At 46.1% G+C, this 23,225-nt stretch overlaps 1 protein-coding gene across 12 annotated transcripts in view; it reads right to left on the bottom strand.

Annotated features, from left to right (window-relative positions):
* Nucleotides 1-2,945: 2,945 nt before the first annotated feature.
* The window catches only part of mpdz (multiple PDZ domain crumbs cell polarity complex component), a 37,953-nt gene continuing 17,673 nt past the window's right edge, over nt 2,946-23,225 (bottom strand). For 5 of the 12 annotated variants that reach the window (XM_018759693.2, XM_018759703.2, XM_018759701.2 and 2 more), the window contains 29 exons: nt 21,908-22,106; nt 21,468-21,509; nt 19,392-19,475; nt 18,437-18,529; nt 18,100-18,277; nt 17,890-18,000; nt 15,688-15,783; nt 14,431-14,490; nt 14,261-14,332; nt 13,483-13,645; nt 12,737-12,933; nt 12,529-12,620; nt 12,139-12,196; nt 11,780-11,854; nt 11,378-11,470; nt 11,031-11,105; nt 10,807-10,945; nt 10,415-10,560; nt 10,164-10,247; nt 9,360-9,553; nt 7,281-7,428; nt 7,101-7,187; nt 6,909-7,005; nt 6,567-6,607; nt 6,340-6,462; nt 5,701-5,805; nt 5,417-5,526; nt 4,248-4,371; nt 2,946-4,120 (listed from right to left, as the gene is read on the bottom strand). In XM_018759693.2, the coding sequence (XP_018615209.2) occupies nt 3,974-4,120; nt 4,248-4,371; nt 5,417-5,526; nt 5,701-5,805; nt 6,340-6,462; nt 6,567-6,607; nt 6,909-7,005; nt 7,101-7,187; nt 7,281-7,428; nt 9,360-9,553; nt 10,164-10,247; nt 10,415-10,560; nt 10,807-10,945; nt 11,031-11,105; nt 11,378-11,470; nt 11,780-11,854; nt 12,139-12,196; nt 12,529-12,620; nt 12,737-12,933; nt 13,483-13,645; nt 14,261-14,332; nt 14,431-14,490; nt 15,688-15,783; nt 17,890-18,000; nt 18,100-18,277; nt 18,437-18,529; nt 19,392-19,475; nt 21,468-21,509; nt 21,908-22,106 (3,233 nt within the window). In that variant the 3' untranslated portion in view covers nt 2,946-3,973. The remainder of the gene's footprint in view (nt 4,121-4,247; nt 4,372-5,416; nt 5,527-5,700; nt 5,806-6,339; nt 6,463-6,566; nt 6,608-6,908; nt 7,006-7,100; nt 7,188-7,280; nt 7,429-9,359; nt 9,554-10,163; nt 10,248-10,414; nt 10,561-10,806; nt 10,946-11,030; nt 11,106-11,377; nt 11,471-11,779; nt 11,855-12,138; nt 12,197-12,528; nt 12,621-12,736; nt 12,934-13,482; nt 13,646-14,260; nt 14,333-14,430; nt 14,491-15,687; nt 15,784-17,889; nt 18,001-18,099; nt 18,278-18,436; nt 18,530-19,391; nt 19,476-21,467; nt 21,510-21,907; nt 22,107-23,225) is intronic. The other 7 variants (XM_018759698.2, XM_029252017.1, XM_018759694.2 and 4 more) reach the window with 6 other exon arrangements.

The raw sequence follows: 23,225 nt of genomic DNA, 5'->3' as shown, positions 1-23,225 counted from the left end.
TACCTGTTCAAACAGCCTTTTGGAGAGAAGCGTATGTACGAACCGTGTTTGGCCTGACCTCCAGCTCTGACTCGACAAACCGGTTCTCACCACGGTGACCTCACACCACGTATCTTGTAAAGTGAGCTGATCAGTGTGGAGATACCCATGCTTTACACACTGCTCACAGGCCACTAGTTAATCCTAAGAGATTATGTGCTTGTGGGTGATTGTTCTCGGTGTGCTGATCAGTGTGGCATGTGAGCCTCTGCCTCTGGCTCCGCCCACCGTGAGGTCATGGTCCCACCCACTGTGAGGTAATGTCCATTGCCCGGGCAAGTTGTACATCGACCATGCTGAGACTCCACTGCCGGGTTTCCGCCGAACCACACAGCGGCCGACACGGCCAACGGGCTATTAAACAAAGAAACTTAACCGTCTTGCCTGCGTGACGTAACCGTTTGTCACATGTGCCCTTTGCAGGGAGCCCAGCAATTTCTTCTCCTCTGTTTTTCTTTCCAGCTTGAGTTAATTACGTCTCTAATCCTATGTGGTCCAAGTGACTTTTTCAGGCCACATCAAGTCCTGAAAATTACGTATTCTACTGTCTTTCGCCTCAGTAATTTCTACTGATCTTTGTCCATCTCGGCTGAGTCTGACTTACCACCCTGTTCAAATCGTACAAATTATTCAGCCTTAAATTATATATTTTTCCTTTCCCCTGCTGAGACATGCCAGCCAACGCTGTGGGGGCATTACGAATTCTTTGCAGAGCATATTGCCGAAGCTGACAGACCAGGATTCCACACGGTGCAGGACCCCAACGGACCCCTGCTGGACACATTTGTCCTCTGCACTGACCACCTTATCACAGCTGGATTCTTCTCTCAAGATTTTTCACTAGATTTCTTACACTGATTTACCCATTTGATACCTTGATCAAGGGAGCTACAACAACAGTGGAGATTCAGATCGAAAACATCTGACTGCCACACAGTGGCTCCAACCTCTATAGTACACTGTACTACCTGCTCGAACTGTATAAATCTATATGCAGTTTAAAAGAAGTTTCCTTATCCTAAAGCTGTACAGTTTTAGTACCAAGAAAATAATACACTTCCAGCTCTACAAACCTTTAGAGTAAGTAATCATTTGAGGTGTGTGTCTCTAACTGTGAACTGCTGCCGATAAACCTGAGCGCATTTGAATAAAGACCTGAAAGGGCGCACAGCCTTTCGCCTTCTTTGAAACATTGAAATCCAGACAGAAGTTGGCAGGCGAAACGCCCGAAACACGTGCTCCGCATTGACTGTGTGTGAACAGCAGCGATCTCTTTGAAGAGGACAGGTTGGTTTCTGAGGCCTGTGGTAGATCCACTTTGAGCTCATGGACTCTACACATGGACTCTACCATGCGGGGGGGCAGGCAAGGGCGAGGAAGACCCCACGAAAGCTTAAACCCCAGCACCCCCTAGCTGGCCATCACCTCCTATTGGCCTGAAGGTCTAATTGTCCTCCTGGTAAGGGTCATCTGGTTGCCTTTTGGGTCACAGCCATGCAGCACACAAGCGGGAGCTCTGGAGTTTCTGGGTAAAGTCAAGTGCCGGTGGTCTATGTGAGTGACTTCTGTCTCCATAAGGAGACCACAGCTGTTAGCAAACAGCAGATGTTTAGACAAGGGGCCCACGGAGCAACAGGGCAGACGAGCGGTACGAGGGTTCTCCGCAAGGGATGCATCGCTGCATTCATCCTCAAGTGTTCAATGGCGTTTACTCATCTGCCCTGAGTGAAGCGATTAAAGGCTCAACCAGAACCGCTCCATCCCCCATCCAGATGGTCGTGTGATCTGTCCTTTCTCCCGCTCCTCCAATTCCAAGCAAGGCCCCATGGCCCAGAGTCTCTCCCATCCGGCTGCCGTTAGACGATAATCCGGCAGAGAGGCAGAACCCAGCGCACAAGGAAGGCCAGCTGACATGGGGTGTCTGCTACTGAACGGTTTATACGTCATGAAAGACTGTAAGTAAGTGCTAATACCCTGTGCAGTTAGAGCGACAGGTGCCTCAAATCCTTCAGCTGTTTCCGTGTGACAGGTGTCGGGAGCCGTCGCTTTAATGCAGGATTGATGTGAGCAGCTGTTCTGCAGCCCACAGCACAAAGGTGGGGGGGGTGGTCAGCACCAGGCGCCACTAACGCTGCCAGCTGCTTCTGGCCAGTTATTCTCCCCATGCAAAATGGCTATTTATGAAGAAACCTTTTCTCTGAGGAGATAAAACTGCATTTGCGGTTTGGTGCTCAGCAGTAATTGGCTTGCGGTTTGTTTTATGTGAACCTCCGTAGAAGAGGGCTTGCCTGTTCGGCGTGACTTCCCGCAGGCCATGCGTCTGGCTGACGACTGCCGTGGGCACGTCTGGCGGATCGGCTGCGGGCAGCTGGTGACTCCCTCCATCCACTGATCCCGCCACTTAAACCCATATGTCTGCGCAAGGCCAGCACAGCTGGTGCCTCACTGCACCCCCTAATTCTGCCACTTAAACCCCAGTAGCTGCACAGGGTTCATTCAGCTGCAAGGTGTGTGACTTGTGTATCTGTAAGTGTGGAGTAGTGGGCACTGCACACACTGCCCCGTGTGGACTGCTTTAGATTTATAGTTTGTTGGTTCGGATGTAGCGCACTAAATTATATGTGATAGAAGTACATATTTAGGAACACAAACTTCTCCCCGGAGGATTACTGGTGAAAGACCCATCTGCTGCTATTTCAAGGTATTCAGTCTGTATTCATTGACTAAAACACATATCTCTATGAATAGATCAAACAGTGCAAGTTCTGCTTTATGAAAGCATCAGCTAAGTGACAACGCATTTTGTTATGTTTGTTTTGTGAAATGAACAGCAAAAACTGTAGAATCTATGTATTCACTTGCTATTCATTTTGCAATTCAATTCAGACAGCGCATTGTATGATCTAAAAGAAACTACATTTTATAGGGGAATAAAGTACAAAAATGAAATACAAGTATGTTGAAGGTCACTTTCATTTATCCAGCTGGAGAAACACTTAGTTTAATCAGATAAACTGACTAATGAGTAATAAAAGAATGTCTCCCTAAGGATGCGGTAAACATGGGAAATGAACACTGGTGATTGAATACTCTGCAAAAATGAATACTCGGTGATTCACGAAGGTCTCATGCAGCCCTGTGACCCGCTGTGACCCCAACCGCTGGGGAAATGTGGAAGGTACAGGATCCCTTCTAGCCCACAGCCCTGTGCTCCTGCTCATTTCGGCTCAGTAAAAATGGGGTTCGACCCCCTGGCACCTTCCACAGGATCGCCAATATCAGCTCAGAAAGGACAGGACGCCTGGTATCGACCCCCTGCAGATTCTGAGGACCCACCCCCCGCGCTTGCCCTGAATGCCACCACAGGATTGTTTGTGACAGAGGGTGATAAACGTCTTCCTCTCGCCGTGCCATTAGCTGGCAGCTGGTCATTCATTGGTTATCCCTGACACCTCTCACTGAGGTTTGGAGCCTGTCAGAAAAGTCTGGAATACTTTTAATTCCTACATTGATTTCAATACAGTTCAGTCAGTCCTGTACAGAGCAATAGAACTAAATAATTAAGACATTATTAATAGAAGCTATAAAACTACATGGACTTAACAGCAGTTCAGCTCAGCTCAATTCAGTCTGCGTCAGTCTATACTGACCCAAGCGGAGTAAACCGGTAAACTTAAAGGTATGAAGTGTCAGACTGGAGCAGGTACAGTCCTAGCTTAGTCAATGTTAACTGCACCAGGCTGCATCAGTAGTTAGTAACTGTGTGCGGTGAGTGAGTCACACCGTCACTATATACAATTTATCATTAGCAGAACATAAAATTCACACACACACAAAAAAAATCACATTCTTTTTTCCTAGTTATTTAAAAAACAGTTCTGTGTGTGTATGTTTGTATGTGTGTGCTCGCGTGAGAGAGAGTGAACACACAGTTCTAAGAGAGCACAGTGAGAGTGATGGTTCCCTTGGTCCTCTTCAGGATGCCCACTGCTTCCTCATGGGTTACCCCTTCCAGGCTCTGACCGTTCACAGCAATGATCTGGTCTCCTCGCCTCAGTTGCCCATCCTCCGCTGCCGCCCCCTGTAGGAGAAGATGGGCAATACGACAGCAGTCACTCCACGCGTCCACTGGAGGTACAGGGAGATAAAAAGAACGACTCCTGGCGGAAAAGGTTCTTTGGGATTTTTTTCAGGTTCTCTCCCCTCACCTTGCTGAACACAGTCTTCACGTAGATGGGCAGGTCACCGTGGGGACTGCCAAAGCCCCCTACAATGCTGAAACCCAGGCCTTCGGGACCCCTTTCCAGCGTGATGGTCTTGTACTGGGGAGGTCTGCAGTGAGACAGGTGGACCAGCCGACAGTCGGGTCAGAACCTCAGAACCAGTGAGGCTCACAGTCAGCAATGTAAATCTTTTTAGTTAGTGTTTGTTTATTAATGTGTTGTTTTGGAATAAATTATCAATGTATGTATCTTAGTGAGGTGGGGCAAGTTTGGCTGGGTCCTGCTCTCTGGTGGGTCTGGGGTTCGAGTGCCTTGCGACGGCCTGGGGTCTTGCCCTGGGTGTGTCCCCTCTCTCTCCAGCCTTGTGCCCTGTGTTTCCAGGTTAGGCTCTGGCTCGCCGTGACCTCGCTTGGGATAAGCGTTTTCAGACAGTATGTGTGTGTGTGTGTGTGTGTGTGTGTGTGTTTGTAGCTTTGACATAAAAACATTTAATTCCATGGATTTAAACAGTTTTACCTATTATAAAATAATTTTCTGAACTCAAGAATAAAACACTGAAAAATTTTTGCAGTGGTTAAAACAAGCTTTATACTGGTTATCGTGTTTTGCTCATCCAGCCACCAGAGTTTCACAAACTGGTAGTGCTGTGGAGGTTGATGTAAGAAACGATCACTTTTAGTTTGCTGAAAATGACCTGCCAGTACTAATTACGGTTACTGAGAAAGTCACTGCTTTCTGTTATAGGACCTGATTATCCCTTCTTGCTGCCTGGTAGTCCCACTCACAAGAGGTCCACAGTCAGAAGCCAGCTGGTTCTCAGTTTTGTCCCAGATGTGGTGGAATAAGTTCCTTCTGTCCCTCCAAACTGCCAGGTTCCTCCCAGCATTCAAGAAGGGTCTCAACCCCAACTCTTGACAGCTCCATAAATGAGTCCAACACCATCTGCTATGGTTATCTATGTATTTGATATCTGAATGTCATTTCTTTAGGAACTATTTGAGGGATGCGAACCAGCAACATGGAGGTATCAGACACAAGCTGTGTCAAAAATCCTTTGTCTGTTGTTAATGCACAATGTTGTTCCTCACTTTGGAGAAAATGTGATAAATGTAAATGTTACTGCTGTTACAGTTTTCTAGGACGGGCCGTCGTACCCCAGCTCGTCCTGGAAGATGCTGCTCGCTGTCAGGGCTGACAGGGAAAGTCCGACGGCTGCCTGCTCTTGAGGGGGGGCTGTCACGCTAGGATCACCCCCTGATGCCACCTGCAACACGTACATAACTGACTGCAGTATACACATCAACTCAAAATCTGCCAGCAGGAGGTGTGTCCAGGAGCCTAGTCTATTTCTTTACATTTTTTACTGTGAAAGATCTTCAAATGTACAAAAAAAAAATGAATAAAGTGCTAAGTACACAGAAGGAATTTAAGGCTGTACCTGCAGTTGCACAGTACCCGTGGCGTTCTTCAGCAAAGACACGGCCTGGCTGTGACTCATGCCCTCCGTTGGGGTCCCACATATAGCCAGGATCCGATCCCCCATCTGCAGAGAAAATGGGAGGTGCACAGCAGGTCAGTGGGGATTGCTTTCCTGGCAGCATTTTGGCACTGTCGCTGCTTCTTACACACACAGTTCACCAATGGCCGACCCTCAGCTCCACATGAAGTCTGAAGCAATATGAGAAACAACAGAGCACAAGCAGAAAATATCCAGCCAAATCAAGTCGGACCCTGTCAACATGAAGAGCTCCCTACAGAACAAGCAGTCAGCTTTTACTGAAAAAAATTCATCTCTATAACTGCATTTCTGCATTGGCAGCATCATCTTCAGTGTGCAGATTCAGTCAAAGTGGCACTTGGCGACCACAACATCTAGATCCTGGGTGTCATAAAGAACCCCCGGTGAGACCTCAACACTCGATGATGTCATACAGCTGTATGTTTTACTGAAGAGATTCATGTCCAAAACCCTTCTCCAGGGTTCAAGAGCAGGGCCCCTAATGGGAATTAGAAAGCCATGTATATAACGACCATGCTTCCTGCTGCCGCTGCGTGTGTGTGCACGCATGTGTCGCACCCTGATCTGCTGTGTCTGTGCAGCCAGGCCTGTGGGGTGCATCATGGCGATGAAGATGGGCACGTCTCCAAGGGGGCTGCCAACCCCACCAGCGATGCTGATACCCAGAGAGTCCGTCGGTCCCTGGAAAAACACCACACACACACACACACACACATTGGCTCACTACAGTATCATCCCTCTTTCATCATTTCATCAACGTCAAATGATGTGACAAAGAAGCCGACCTTAGTGAACTCAACGGCGCGGATCTCGATACGGTCCAGCACTAAAGGAGAAACAGACGGAAAGCACTGTTACACAACATGACACCAGACGTGTACAGTCACATACTGCAGTGCCACCACACGGCTGTGTAGATCTTTGTTCAGGGTTAGCTACAGCTGTTATCTCTCCTTCCACCACATACCTGTTGCTGAATCTGTATTAAATGTGTCTATTTAGATATTTACTATGAAAACATAGAACACGAAACAAGACACACAAGTATTTCCACAACGACTGAGACGTGCTCAGACAATTCACTTCTCGGCCACACGGGGCAGCAGCGGTTAGTATCAGGCACTCACAGTCGTGGCTTTTCTGCTGGTTCTCCGTGTCTCCCTGAAGGCTCCCAGACCCTGAAAGGCTGTGACACGGCACCCCGTAGCTTCCCGTTTCGCTGACCTGAAAAATCACCATCAGGGATGGAAGAACATCACCTCCACAGCACAGAAACTATGTGTAGCAGCACTGAACAAAGGACCGGCCGAGGGCCCCACCTGACTACTGAGGGAGAATCTCCTCTCCGAATGAAAAGGTCCAGCTTTGAAACGGCCCACCTCCAGGCATATGGGTCCAATGCAGCGCTGCAAAGGAACAGGCACAGACAGAGCCGTTAGCATCATGCTAATGTGGCTCTCTGGGGTCCAACACAAAGGCCACTACAGGACTCGACGTACTTTCAGCAGACCGGCCACCGCCTCCTGGGTGGAGGAGCGGACATCTTCCCCGTTGACCGCCAAGATCTGGTCCCCCTGCATGAGCCGGCCGTCTGCCTCCACCACGCCGCCTTTGACGATATCGGAGACGAAGACACCTGTGTCGTTCCTGCCAGGATGAAGAGACACTCCAGTCTCTATGCTACAAATCCATGTTTATCGGGTATCTTAAACTACTCCACAGTTTCTCATAATCCTGGGAGGGGGGGGGGGAAATCGCTGTTTATAAGACACCTGTATAGACAATTCTTCTGCTTCTCCCACAGAGTTCATTTACCAGGCTACCAAACCCATCGGCACCCCCACGTGATTCTGACCTCCGACCTCCCTCAACTCCTAACACAAACAACGTAACAGACTAAACTAACTGGACATGTGTTCCAAACTCCTGACCCTTGCTGTGCATGCAGCCTTTGGGGGGCAACAAGACTGTTTGCTTAATTTATGTTCATTTCACCAAGATGATCAGCAGATGTTTTAAAACAAGCTAACAGACACTGCAGTCCTGCATGTTATTTTTTCATACTTAATGTCTATTATTATTAACCATTTATCATCATTTAAGATCTTTATGCTAATATTACAAGATGTTTATTTTTACATTGATTTACCCATTTACACCACTGCATAATTTTTACTGTACAAATTTAGAGGAAGTACAGACAAACCTCTACTTACGTAAATTTGACTAACGTAAATCCAGACTTACGGAAAAAAATTTTGTGCAAAACATCTTACATACATTATGCAATAGTTGGCATAGCCAGAAAAGGCAGGAAGCTGCATCTTCCCAGTTCGAAAAGCGAGCGTATTTTGAGCCGTTAACGCATCTCCTCACCTTAGTGTAGTGCTTTTTTGCACATTTTCTACCCTTTTTATTATTTACAATGCTTGGTGGTAAACAGGCGCTTGAAGAAAACGAGAACCGTCTCGCAAGCGTACAGCAATTGATTTGGAGATGAAATTGAAAATAATAAGGAAGTATGAAGGTGAACAAAGATTATCGTCTATAGCATGGGAACAAGGTTTAGCCGTTTCGAATCGTGAAGGATGCTGCATGTGTGAGGGAGCACATGAAAGGAACAGCAAGCACGAAAACAGCAGTAATAACGAAGAAACATCAAGGTCCAATAACAGACGTAAAAATTATAAATTACACGACAGCACCCTCTTGTGTGCCAGCATACTACTAGATATAAGGTAAGCACACACAGTACAATACAGTACAAGTACCGTATGCAGTACATACACACACATCATCTGAAACTGCTCGTCCCTTGCAGGGTCGCAGGGAGCCGGAGACTAGCCCAGCAGCACGGGGCGTAAGGCTGGAGGGGACACACCCAGGGCGGGATGCCAGTCTGTTGCAAGGCACCCCAAGCGGGACTCGAACCCCAAGCCCACCGGAGAGCAGGACCTGGTCAAACCTGCTCTGCCACCGCAACCCCCACCTTAAGCAATAGCCTTTTTTCAAATTAAATTTACGCTTTATAGAAATATAAAAATTTTAATTAACAAAGCCCATGTTTTATTACAGTATTTAATATGTCTGACATTTACTAGAGAATTATACTGTGTAATTTTTTTATACCCGTATTTGCAACAAATGCGAAGGAAATCAGAAGACTTTGCTCTGAAATGGGGGGGGGGATTCGATGGACGTAAACTTCAGCTTACGTAAAGGGCTGAACAACGGCCTATTTGCCTAAGTCGGGGGTGTCCATACCTCGAAGGAGGCGAGATTCAAAGTCTCTCTGGGGTCTCCAAACCTTATATTACATTTGCATTACTTTTAAACCTTGCGTGCTGTAGCAACATAAAGCATTATTCAGTAAAATACATTCTGTTACCCTGCTAAACTATATTCTATAGCATGAGTGGAAATGGCTCTTTGGAAAGGATTCTGATCTCAAGAAACTAGGACATGACATGGACAGAGATGGTAAAAGTTTGATACTTTTGGATGCAACGGTTTTTTTCTATGGATCATTTGCGTGTAAGAGGCTAGTGGGCATGGTCAGATGTAGATGGGGTCAGCACCTTCGTCCCACAATGCTGAGACCCAGGCCCTGGCCAGGCTGCTTCTGAAGCTCCACTTTGAAGGTGTCCCACAGCTCCTCCTCCCGGGGCGGGGTTTCCTCGCGGTACACGGTGAGCCGCACCCGCTGGGGCGTCTGCCGTAGCACATTGATGGCTTCATCGTGCGTGGCGGTCCGTAGATCCACGCCGTTCACCTGCTCCAGAAAGGTGAGGTGTGTGAGTCATTCATTGACAGGAAACAAAAACCTGTTGGATTGAGTCACCCACCATCAAGGTGTTTACACAACCTGCCATCTCCCGAAGGGTGTCAATAACAGGAACTCAACATCTGAGCTAGTGAAAGAGGCTATGATTCAGGAATAGTAACTCAAAGTACACAAGAGCTGGATGGGTGAAAATGACTGCCTTCAAAGAGAGGCTTAACACCATTAAGTAGTTAACTTCACATTAATTAAATAAAAAAAGTATTTTAAGAAGGATCAGAATTCCCTAGTTTGTCAGTGCATATGATTGTTCCATGTTGGGCAGCATTGGTAGTACTCCTGCTTCAGACTTGGTTCTTGTGAGTTGATGCTGTCAGTACTCATGCTTGTGATTGGGCCTTACATATAGTACCTGTCAATATTGCTGCATGTGATTGGTTCTCTAGTATGTTTTGTCACTCGACTAGCTGGTGATTGGTCCTTTAGAATACTGACTGTCAAAAACCATGGCTGGTGATTGTGTATGGTGCCACAGAAAAGAAAGGAGAGTGGCTCATGTGCATGCACACATTGTCTGTCTCCTGTAATAGAAGGAGCTCACCTCCAAGATCTGGTCTCCAGCCCAGAGCCGGCCGTCCTTGGAGGCTGCACCCTCTTCATACACCTCGTGGATGATGATAGCCCCCTAGAAAGGGGTGGAACATGGTTATGACAGTGGAAAGGTGGGGTCAGATGTGTATGATGGGCTTCCGGCAGGGCAGGAACAAGGGTGGGAACAGCAGGAAGTTACCACTCGGATCCTGAGGTGTGTCATGAACGTTCATGCTGTACTAGACAGGGCTCAGTGCTCACCAGCAGTGTATCGCAGCCGCCTACTATGCTCAGCCCGAGCCCTGTGCGACCTTTGGATATCTCTATGGTGGTCTCACAGCCGGGAATTATGGGACAGGTCACAGGGTCGGATGCCATGGTAGCAGGTGTTGATGACCGACTGCTGCCTGTCAGACACACATGACAGCTGCTGCAATTGAGCGATTAACACACACACACACACACACACACACACACACACACACACACAGTTTCCAAAAAAATACCTGGCTATCTATCTATTGAGTTCCTTTTTAATAATTCCTTTAGATAACATGTGGAAACCATAACGTTAACATTAAATGAGAATTAACTTGAGTTAAACAGGAAGTGGAGTCTCTGAATGCTATCATATTTCCCACCCTGACTCTTACTCCTGATTGGCTCTGGATCCAGGTGACACGTGAGCAGCATTCTCGTGTCGGAAGCCTGTGCTGCAGGGCCGAAGGACAAGAGGTCCGAGCAGATGGTTAGTTTCACCGTATTCCTGGATTTCTTCAGCAGAGCAATTACCTGGGGGGGTGGAAAAACCAGGCATCCTCAATATCTGGTCTTTCAGAGAAACCCTGAGCGGTCAAGTTTGAGAAGCTCCTCTCACCTTGTCCACAGGGTGTCCAACGACGGAGTCATCGTCCACAGCCAGGATCTTGTCTCCAACTTTAATTCTGCCATCCTGCAAAGTATGGAGGAGATCTACATGAAGGCTAAAAAAAAACAGGACATGGTTTCATCTGCAAAAACATGATGCATGTCGATCCTCCCTACAAGGACCTATGAACCCCCAACCCCATTTCTGTCTTGAGAAGATCATGGCAAAACCATTCACCATGCAAATCTGGACTATTCCAGAACATCATTTAAGCAGTCATATTTCTAGACGCACAATTCCAACAGCGACAGCAGTGAGTTCCAAACTGTTGACGTGGTTTGGGTCACTCCTCCTACCTTTGCAGCAGCACCACTCTCTGTCAGACTCTTGATCACTACCCCGTTGGCAGTGTCCTCTTCACTAATAGCAATTCCCAGTCCACCCTGGTCCTGTGGTCACAGTACCGGAAACAAAACGGATGTCTTAGTGGAGAAACAAGGTGTGCGGAAGTGGGCGCTCAAGAAGCACACCCAGCTACACTGCAGTCTTCTGCAGAGAAACAGAAAGGCTCTATATGTTCTTCATGCCCTCAGGTGCCCATTCTGTTCTGCTCATCATTGCGTCTTTAGAGGAAGCACCAACGACTACATACCAGAAGTAAAAAAGTAAAAAATAATTAAATAAATAAATAAATAAATAAATAAATAACTAAATAAATAAATAACTAGAAATCTGACACTGTGAACGTATGTACTTACCTTGGAAAGTGTAACGTGCTCGACAGATTTGGACATGTCCACATCGATGGCTGAGGGCGAAGCGCAAACATCCTGCTAATCATGAAAAACAAATTATCTTCAGAACATTGCTAAGTGTGCATACTCATTCAGATATGATCCTGGGTACTGGGACATGCTGGTTTCTATCTAGTAATAATTTACTGATCATAACCTGAAATCACAAACTATTTCTTTGCCCTGTATGAGAGAAGTTTTTAATAAATAAAAAAAATTAAAAAAAAAAAAAGGAGAACGAAGCGATATAGTGGTAAAGGGATGAGGACCGGTGAGGTCCTGCCTTGAGACAGGGTGGACCAACACAGCAACGCCAGGTATACCTCCATCTGTAGGTCCTTCATAGGTCCCACGGCCATCTGGTTCAGGGCTTCTGTGCTCCTGTTCAGAAATGAGATGGCCATCGTGACCCATCCTCAGAGAGCTTTGTGCCTCAATCACCTCTTCATGTGGCCACACGCAACGGTTAACCTATGACCTCAGCAACAGTGTGACGGCCATAGAGCTACTGCTGCACGAGTGTGATTCTGGGGACTTCGATTATGATTCTGGACCTGGAGCAGGTCAGAGGGGAGCCCAGTGAGGACAAGAATTTCTGGGTGTTTGATGTAGGCCTGCGAGCCACAACTCCTTGAATGGAGAGATCAGTTCTGAAAGGCACTATCGCCCTCTGCTGGAGGAAATGTCAATGTCTCCGTCCTCTGTGATCTTACCTGATAAAAATGATTTTGACCTTTGATGGGGCACTTTTGATGATGGAGGAGGCATTTTGGTGGCTGCGGCCATACAGAATTTGCCCATTTATCTGTTTGTAAAGAAAAAAAATTAAGCCAATATCAGTTACGGTAAATACTGTATAAAAAAATCGCAAATAGGACACGCTCAATGGAAATGCGGGCCTCTCGAGAGTACAGCTCTCACCTCCAAGAGCTCGTCCCCGACCACAATGCGACCGTCCTTGCCAGCAGCCCCACTGGGTTCGATACCCACGACAAAGACACTCATGCGTGAGCGGTCCCGGTTGCCTGCCAGACTGAGACCAAGTCCCGCAGCCCCCTTCTCCAGTTCAATCATGTGCAGCTCCCCCGGTAGGCTTCCGTAGCGCTGGACCACCTTCTCTGGGGGACACAAATACACAGTTCCATGTCTTAATAATTTCAGAACATCCAGAGTTACCTAAAAGGACCATTCTAGCAGATACTGCTCTCTCCATAGTCCTGGGTCACTAAAGTACATCAGCTAAGCACTGAAAACACCATTAATTTATATTAATCATGTGCTCATGTAGAACATGCTTGTACCACCAAATTATACACATAAGCAGAAAAATAAGACTTTCATTGTGTAACTCTGTTTAAATCAACTGAAGGCACTTTTAGAGGGCACAACTGAACAGCACCAGCAGATTCTGGATGATATCAAATGTACAGAATAAACAGGCTACTGCAATTATGTAAATGATTGTGTTCTTTAAGTGTGTCTGAAATATATTTCTGTTTACAGATGCAGTTGGGCTGAGTTAGCAGCTACCAGGTGTGTAATAAGTGGTCTGGTGTCGTTATAGTACACTTCTCATAAGGATGGCTAACCCTGAAGGTATCCCTCTATTCCAGCTATATTCCTCCGTCCTCTGTGTCCCCGTGCCCCATGCCCCTTGTGTCACGTACTCCAGCTATAGCCAAACTCATCTTCCTCTTCTTCCTCTTCCTGACCAGGGCGATCTGGGACCTCGGCCAGCGTGTCAGTGTCCGTCTCACCGATGTGAGGCAGAGTGGGTGGGGCCAGGGCAATGCTTGGGGACACCCTCTCTGAGCCTTTGTTGGCCTGAGGCTGTGAGGCAGGCACATGGATCAGTAAGACAACAGCAGTCCTTACTGGTCCAGCAAGCATCAGAGCAGCTTGGCCAAAAGTACCTGGGCACTATGCAAGAGCACAGGTGTGTAGGAGTGCTGAAGGGGGAATGACCGACGAGCATCTTACTACCTGCCAGTTGTACTGATCACTTCATTTTTACTGTGATTTGTGTTAACTGCGCTGATTTATAATTTTACAAACTTTTACAGTTCTACAGCAATTCCCCATTGTTTTTTAAATAAATACCTTTTTCATCTCACATAATACTACACAAAACTTTTAAATAACACTGCTGATGAAAAACCAGGAATTCCAAAATCAGTTTTTAAAATCAAAAACCTTTTGATTGCCAATTTTTCAAACAATTTATATTTCTAACAGAATTATTACTCTCGGTTGCTACTAAAATGATAATTTAATTTAAAAGAATCTCAGGTTTTCTGTGATATTGTGTGGCTGGTGGTGTGTTGGGATTTCAAGCACAGCTGGAGCACAGAGCACGCGTGGGGTGGGGCTTGGTTAATGTCACACGTGCACACGCCGCAAGCCGGGGAGAGTGGGGAGGCACCCGACACAGAGAGACCCACAAACCTTAAACGGAGTAGGAGTGAAAGGGTTAGTTGGGGAGAGGCCGAGGAGGAGTGTTGAGAGACCGGCGCCCCCCTACAGGAACAGAGAGAAGGAGACGCCGTTTGAGACGCGGGGGCAGCAGGACCACGAGGGGCGAGTGAACACACGTATGGCAGAGGGGGGACACCGACCTCATCGCTGCCAGGGACTCCACTGGTCGAGACCTTCCCTCCATTGTCCAGGGCTGGAGGCTGAGAGCAACACCGTGAGAAGGAGACATCAGAGGAGCAGGAAACAAAAGATGGACTAAAATCATAAAAAAGACAGACTAAATTACATTTTCATCTCATTCAACTTGTGCGTCCCTTGCTTTCAGATCTTCACTTGTATGTCACTTTATGACCTTAACGTCTGTCAAAATCAACTTGCGAATAGCTATCTGTGTGATCACATCTGCTGAGACTCATAAGTTTGCACGTTTTGGACAAAACATCTGCTGTATTTTTTGCAGCCAGTTAAGGGGGGTAGTCCAACCAAAGTGCAGTTGCACATTTTTAATTTCAGAGAGATAAAAATCGGCTCCTCATGTTACAAAGGATCAAGTTGCGCATATTCAAAGTTACAAATATATTTTCCAGTTTATTTTTGACTTTTAATGTCACAAGTTTTCCATAAGAGTGAATGACATCTGTATTTACTGTGCAAGCCAACAGATGATAGTAAAAAACCCTAAAAAAAAAAATAGGAGTGTGTGACCACCATAATACAACTCAGATCCACTGTATTTACAGCTTGCATCTGGTGCTCTTCAGTGATCAATAGCAAGATGAACACTGCACATGGACTTTAAGACAACACGTTTATCACAGTCATCTAAAATTAGTTCTACTTTTAATGTAGCTCAAAGTTAATATGAAAAGTGTAACAAAGTATTTTTATTCATAATAGAGATTTTTTTTTTTTTTTTTAAACCAAACCTCACTCATAAACGCATTTATTAATTTTGCAGACTTTTTTCCATAGGAACATACATCTCACCGATATATGGGAATACAGAGTGATACCTATATTAAAGTTTTATTCATTTTGACAGTCATTTTAAATTTCTCATTTTAATATCGCTTGAAATTAATAAAAAGTGACAGTGACTATTGAGTTACAAACAAAATTAATTATGAACAGATTGCTTACGCCAGCAGCGTTTGTAAGCTGTTGACCCAGTCAAGTTACAGCACTTTGAATAAGTTTGACTGTGTGGGAAGGGCAATTGTGAACTTTTAGATTTACCACAGTCCCCAGTGCTTTAACTCTACAAACTAGCAGGTAACGAGATGTCGAAGAGATCAGCCGCACTGTCGGAAAGTGGAGCAAAGAGCCTCAGCCTTGAGTTTTGGCTTGGGCGATGAAAGCAGGCTGGTTGGAGAAGGTGCTACTGCGGGTTTGCTAACCTGGAGGGGGGCAGACGAGGGGCAGGTGGAGGAGTTAGTGGTGCTCGTGTGGGGTCCGCAGGTGGGGTTAAACTGCAGGAAGGGCAAAGGGGCCTTCTAGAAGCAACAGAGGGATTACAATTGAAACAGACACTAAGCTTGATGACTGCACTGGACCAGGCTGTCCAGGCAAAGGGTTTTGGGAAAAAATCTCAGATTGTTAAACTGTCCCTGTCAAGAAATCTGAGATTTATGAACTTTTGCCACAAAGTGGGTGTGTCAAATGCATCGTGGAAAAGTGAAGAAAACAGGGCAGGGCAGAACAGATCTAAATTGGGATCCCCCGCTGATGAGATGTTTCTCCAGCTGCAGACCTCACTGTCCCTCTGAAAGCAGATGACGTCTCTGGACAAGCCAAGGCCAGAAGGAAGCGGAGTCTGCATTTGCACCCAACCAAGAGGGACTCCGCAATCGCCCAGAGAGGAACACAGACCCCGTTACCTGGCAAGACTGTTGGAGCAAAGACTTTAGCGCAGAAGCATCCTTCTGTATAACGGGAGAGGAGGCGGGGCTATACAGAGAGTTGGGCTGCAAACAGATGAGCCACATGCAGATGGGTTGATGGACAGAGCATGCAGATGTGTTAAAGGACAGTGAGTGCAGACTGGCTGGTGAACAGTGCAGGTGAGCTTAGTCATTAGGACTGCACACATGGAGTGTCACACAGAATAAATTGCAAAGAAAACTACAGGAAGATTACATTTTTTTTTCAACATGCATCCAAATTAACTACACACAGTAACATTCGAGTACAAAAAAAAAAAAAAAAAAAAAAAAAACCCCCAACCAATAGAGTAAACACATTCTTCCATGAAATCGCCCCATTAACTGAGCTCTCTGTTTCTTATAAGCAAAAAAGTTGCTTCTCAGACAAAAGAAGTCACCTAGAATTAATTAAAATACAAAGAGAGGGCATTTTTATGCAGGACAATGACACAAATACAGTTTTCATTGCTGTAACAAAATTATTTAGAGCTTGTATTTTAATGTTGTCATTGAGTGAACAAAAATACAACAAGCACATGACCATTGCAGGTTGCTGCAGAGCTTTTCACTATTGCAAGAAAAAGCACACTAATAATGGAGGAAAGTGGTGCCTTCTAATACGCTTATCTTTATATCTTATGTATGTATGACTATGTTGTGAAGAAAGCCGTTTTAACCCGTACCAAGAGAGCTTAAATAATGTGGTTCTCATTCTGAAGAAATGCTCTCTAACTCTTTTTTGGTTATAAACACACTGCTGCTAAAAGGCTCCTTTTCTGCAGCAAGAGCGGAGCACAGCATTTGTGTTACCTGAAATTTAAATGCTCCTTTTTACTCATTTTCAACAAAAAAGTTTTGTACTTCTGGGCAGCTGGTAGTGTAGTGTCTAGAGTTGCTGCCTTTGGACCCTGAAGTCACAGGTTCAATCTCTGGCTGTAGTACCCTTGAGCAAGGTACTTACCCTAAATTGCTCCTGTAAAATGAGCCAGCTGTATAAATGGGTAAATGACTGTTACCTTAACATTGTAAGTCGCTTTGGAGAAAAGTGTCAGCTAACTCAATAAATGTCAACTTGGGGGGGGGGAATATTACAGCAGCCATCTGGGGCAAGTTTGGAGTTTGTCAACTAAAAAAAAAAAAAAAAAAAAAAATTCTGGAAACACTTAGGAAAACACACACATGGAAGCACTGAGATGCTTTTAAATTGTGTACTATACCAGCTGTATATATTTGAAATGACAATAAAGCCTCTCTTGACTCTTGAGATCTCTCACTTTTTATGCTTTAACTTTGTTTTTAAATTGAGCTGTTCTTACACCAGCATGAAAGCAGCGCAGCAACCGCCCTAAACCGGGAACCAATTGTTCCACTGGCTGAAATAACACAGACCAAAGGCCATTGGCATTTTTATATCACCTTCCCCCCCCCCCATCTGCTGTAGGAGCAAAATTATCATGTAGAAAAAATGGCCACTGGACTGAATGACAAGCCTGTTTTATTTAAAAAAAAAGGGGTATTATTTAGATGAGCTGCAGTAGACATTTTTGGTGTACAAGGTCCCAGTATATGAGCACTGAGCGGATTCATATATTTTTTTTTTTTTTTTATAAACACAAAAAAGAAAATCGCAATTTAAAAAAAGCCTCCCCAAGAGGCGTTTCTGCACAGGGGTCTCACCCGGGGTCGTTGGACGATACTCTGCACCAGGAAGACCACAGGGTTACCCGCTCTGCGGATGGCCTCCACCGCTTGCTCATGGCTGGCGTCCCGCAAGTCTACCCCATCTACCTGGGAAGAGCAGAACGCCTCCGTTAGACACCGCACTCACCAGAGGGGGCCCTCCTGTGACGACCACTTCTTTGGTCTACGCCACTTCGCTGGGGTTACCTCGACGATCCTGTCGCCGGTCTTCAGGGTGCCGTTGCGCCCTGCGGGGCTGTCCTCTAGGATGTGTTTGATGAAGATGCCCCTCATGACCTCCCCGTTGCTGAGGCGGCTGCCCATGCCCCGGCCGCCCACGATGCTGATGCCCAAGGACTTGCCTGGCTCTCTGTGCAGTGCCACCCTGTGACGAAACAGCATTATAGGCAGTTATTGTGAGCTTTACACACACACACAGCAGCCCAGTCTCTGATCCTGGGTGCGAAGTGCAACGAGACCACAAGTTCACGTCACGGCCGAGACGCACGTGAACACGGACAGAGGACGGGTAAGGAAGCCTCACCTACGCGGCTGGTTCCAGGTGCTGTACGATGTGCTCTGCAGCTCGCTCTCCTCGCCCTCCCCGTCCTCCCTCTCAGGCAACTCGGGAACCTCTCTGCCGAATGCCACAGAACGCAGGTTGGCTTACACTTTAGCATCACGCACCAAACCACTCGGCTCCACAGCCCCCCCATGACAACGGTGTCGCTTGGATTTCCCCCCCAGGCAACTCGACCAACCACTTGCTGCTGCTCAGATAAGTTGAAAACTGTTCTTTGTATAGGACCTGAGTCCATGACAAGAGTTGCATAAATCCTTTGTGGGCAGCAGATGGAATAGTAATTAAGAGTCATCACCGTGCAATGAAATCCTACCAGGTATTTACCCTGAATTGATGAATAAAAACTACCCTGCGGTATAAATGGGTAAATCACTAAGTGGCTCAGTGTACAAACTGCAAACTAAGTCAACCTCAGAAAAGTGTCAGGTAAATGAAAAAAATAACTTAGGACAAAAGGAGTGTGGATGAATGTACTGGGGAGCTGGAGAACAGATACAAGTTTAAAATAAAGCAAATTAAAGTGTGCGAACCCATCTCATTTCTTTCCTCGCAATATTTGATATTTCACAAGATCTTCAAAGAGCACCTTCACATTACGGGAGGCACGGGACGTTTGTTTCTGGTTGGATGGGCTGGTATAATAAGTACTTTGTAACTGGGGTCATTAGAGCCTAATGCACACAGAGCCACAGGGCTGAGTGAGTCAGAACAACCTCTTTACGCGGTACGATTCATCTGCTGATGCACGTTAAAAATAATGATTGCACAACGTGATGTTCTGTGCCATTACTGCAGGAAAATGTGGTATTAAACTGATGTGTCAGTGAACATGGACGAACATTACATCTGAAGAAGGAAAGGAGTCAAAAGGAATCGGTGACGCAGCCATGATTCGGTCAGGCCAGCAAGGTCGTACCGCAGTAAGAGGTGCGTCTCCTCTGAGGTTTGGCTCAAGCTGGCGCGGTATTCCTCCAGGTACTCCGCCGGCACGTAAGCGATTCTGAAAGAGTAGGGAGCAGCCGTACACGGCAGCATCAACACGGGCCCGACCACATCAATACACACATCATCATCAGCGAATGGGCATGGAATGGACTCTCTCACTCACTCACACACACACACACACACACACACACACACACACACACACACACACACACACACACACGGTGCAGGGTTATATAGCACTGCTTCGTGAAACCATAAATTAAGCTGTCTATGTTAATGTGAATTAGTTTTTTTTTTTTAAGTGACTCGAAACTCCGTTCTGTTAAAATATTCTCTGGCTACTGAACTAAAACACTATAACAGCCGGGAAGTCTGTTTGCAACTCGTTTTGTTTGTACCTTGTACCACCAAGTCACAATCAGCAAAAGGCTGATTATACAGATGTTCCTCACTGTTTGGAAGTTAGGTTCTGTAAACATCTCAAACGCAGCTGTGATAAAAAGTACTTTGGCTGTTACTTTAATAGCGATGAGCTCTACACAGCAGAGACTTTGAAACAAAAATGAGAGCGCTAATAGATAGACGCCTTTTATTACAGCGTTCACCGTCCTGTGATTTTTATGACCTTCAATATCAGTACCTTACGTGAATTATAACTATAAAAGTTACACTGGAGAACGACATATTGCCAAAAAACGTGACGGGCAAGCGGTAGACGTCTCCGATCCAACAGAGGACGGCAGCGCCGAGAGGCCTGCGTTTCGACAAGCGTCTCATTGACATTCTGTCTCCGTCTCCTTCCTTCTCTCCCCTCGTTCCACTGAGCCCGTCTCGCAGCGCGAGTCAATATAAGCACAAAATTCTCCTTATTTCAGATATTCCGCTGCTTGCGGCCCAAGGTGAGCGGGAAATGAATTATTCATACGCATTTCCATATTGTTACAAAAACAGATGGTTCTGGAGCATTCATAAATGTCTGCGTCCAAGTCTGGAAGCATCTTAATCACATTTTACGCAACATGCACATTTTTCCTAAGGACTTATTAAACAACAAATGCCAATTAGACACGTTCCAATTTCAGAAAGTTTTAACTGTTTCTGTTGGACTGAGAAAGGCGCGGCAGGTAAAGAGTGATGACGCACCTACATGCCTTAATGAGTGCGACATATTTGATGAAGCGATAGGAAGATTAATAAGCGTGGTATCTTCTGCATACAGACACAAACAAACAGGTGAGGCTGCACTTCACCTGCAGGTCCCACAATGGCACCTTTGAGCATACAGGGACACATACAGGTGAGGCTGTTGGTGTCTTAGATGAAGGCGTGGCCAGGGAGCACCCAGCAAACTGTTAATGGAGTGGAGGCAGTTAGTGCTCTGTGGAAGGGGGGGGGCACAGTGAGAGGGTCATCCAGACAGAGTGCTCAATGAGCCAACAGCTGGTGTCCGTCTCTGGGAAATCATTAATTCGGTCACAGTTCCCCAGCAGTAGGATGCGTGACACTTCTGTATCGATCTGTATTCAGTTTGTGACTCTATACAAGTGGTTTTCCCCCACAAGAACGTTGCACTCTTTTCACGTATTATGGTAGGGAGATGGTGTAGTGTTTAAACCTTTGGACCCAAAGGATCCAGGTTTGAATCCCACCACCAGTCGCAGTACCTTCGGTGAAACCATTTATTTACCTTGAACTGATTACCTAATTAAAAATTACCCTACTGGATAAACAGGTAAGTCAGCTTAAGTAGCTTATTAGTTGCTTTGGAGGAAAAAAGTCAAATAAAGTCAAATATAAATGTGTTTAAACCCAGAAGCTCGACCGCTGGGTTCCAGCTGTCAGGGATGACAGATGTGAAGAGACTCCGGAGGAGCCTGAAATCCCAGACCACCGTGGCAACACTCAGAACTCAAATCGCAAACATTGATACAAAATCCAGAGGCATCTGGATAAAACTCCCAGGGGGCCCCCCCAACAGGCGAGGTGTGAATGGAGTGAAGTGAGAAAGCGGCTCGCCTTCCGCGTCACAGCCAACAGTACTCACAGGTAAAAGGGGCAGGAGTCGGCGTCTGCCGGGCAAGAAGATCTAGAACACGAGAAGCATTGCAGTGCGATTGGCACGTTTCCCACTGGGGAGCAGCAAACAGTAGGAGGCAAGCAAACCCAACAGCGCCCCCAGATGCTAAACAATAAGGATGACACTGTTCTATTGAAGCACTGTATCTCATGAGTTGCAGCAGTGGAGTCCCAGTGGGGTGTCCAACGGAACCTAGAAGGGTTTGATCTGACCTACATGGCAAAGGAGGATGAAAAGATAGCAGCTTCCATCTGGAGAACACCCTCTGCTCTTCTGCGGTGATGAACATATCAGCAGAATCTTTGGCCCAACTCTTCATACAGTATAAATGTATGCATTGTGTTCGACACTAGCATGGGGCCCAGCAGGATGACCTCCCACCACCTCCAACCTCTGAAGGTTGGTACCTGATGTCCGGCGCAATGAGCGAGTGTCTGCGCAGCATGGCGCGGGCCTGGGCAGTGGTCAGTCCGCTAGCAGGCTCCCCGTTGATGGCCAGGATGCAGTCTCCCACAGCAACCCGGCCGTCTCGGCTGATGGATCCACTGTGGATGATGCTGCGGACGATCATTCCCAAACCATCCTTGGCTGCGCTCACGGTCATCCCTGCAGACACACCATCCACTGTTTTCACTGTGCTGCCATCAGGTTTAACTACAGCACAGTTCGCCAGGTGTACATACGCACCGAGACACTGCAAGAATGTACCGCAGCATTTACATCTAAGTGAACGGAGGCACCAGCGTTCAACTACTGCGCACTTGTACCCTTTCCTATTGGGACCTCAGTATAATTCATCTCTTTGTTAACATTTCCCACAGCCCTGTTTTTTTAAAATGAGAACAATACGTTCCCGGGAGTCGTGTTCAGCAGATTAAATATTTGACAATCCAGTCTCTCTCTAAGGTTTGCGTGCTGAGCACATGCCTCGACCCTCCGCCTGGAACATACAAATGGGGAGATTTAAGGAAAGACTGGAAATCAGAAGATTAAAAGGACGATCAAGGGCTTTCCAAGAATATTGCTATATATTACATTTTATCATTATACTTCTAAAAATATACACTGATGAAACTTTGCATTCAAGTGAAGGTGGCAGAGAGGTTTAGAGTTGAATCAGATCGAATACCTCAAACCACGTGACCGGGTGAAGAGCGTCTCCGTCCGACACCTCCTCTTAATGACAGCCTTTTTTTTGGGAGGTGCCATGTGTCTGGTCTTTCCAGACAATTCCGCTGTGTCCTTTTATTATGATTGAGATTTATTCATGTGTCAGACTTTTCTCCACGGTAAACTACAGCATTTAGTTTCTACAGTAAGATACCCTACTGTATAAATTAGTGTAATTTTTTACTGTAGCAATGCAGGGCAAGTACCTTGATCAAAGACACTAAAACAGGACTGGGGATTTGAATCCAGACTCTTTGACTGTAAAGTGACAACTCCAACCACTAAAATTTGCTGCCCTAAAAAGTCTCCACTTCAAGTCAACCCTTTCCCACCAACAGTAATATTTTAGATTATTTTGTCATTATCCTCAAGTTTTATCCCCCCTCCACTAGTGACACTGCATTCAGTTATAGCTTTGGAGACCCTTAATAAGACACGTATTCAGAAATTAGGAACAACAAGACAAATATGAATTCCGTGGAAGAACTGTTTATAAAGAATAGAGGGAGGGTGCGCTATCCTCATTACTGTGCTACAGACTGGCATCTTTCCCTC

Source organism: Scleropages formosus, chromosome 5, assembly GCF_900964775.1.
Source record: "Scleropages formosus chromosome 5, fSclFor1.1, whole genome shotgun sequence".
In the NCBI taxonomy this organism is placed as follows: domain Eukaryota; kingdom Metazoa; phylum Chordata; class Actinopteri; order Osteoglossiformes; family Osteoglossidae; genus Scleropages; species Scleropages formosus.
Note: the sequence above shows the minus strand (reverse complement) of the source record. Positions and strands in the feature narration are given on the sequence as shown.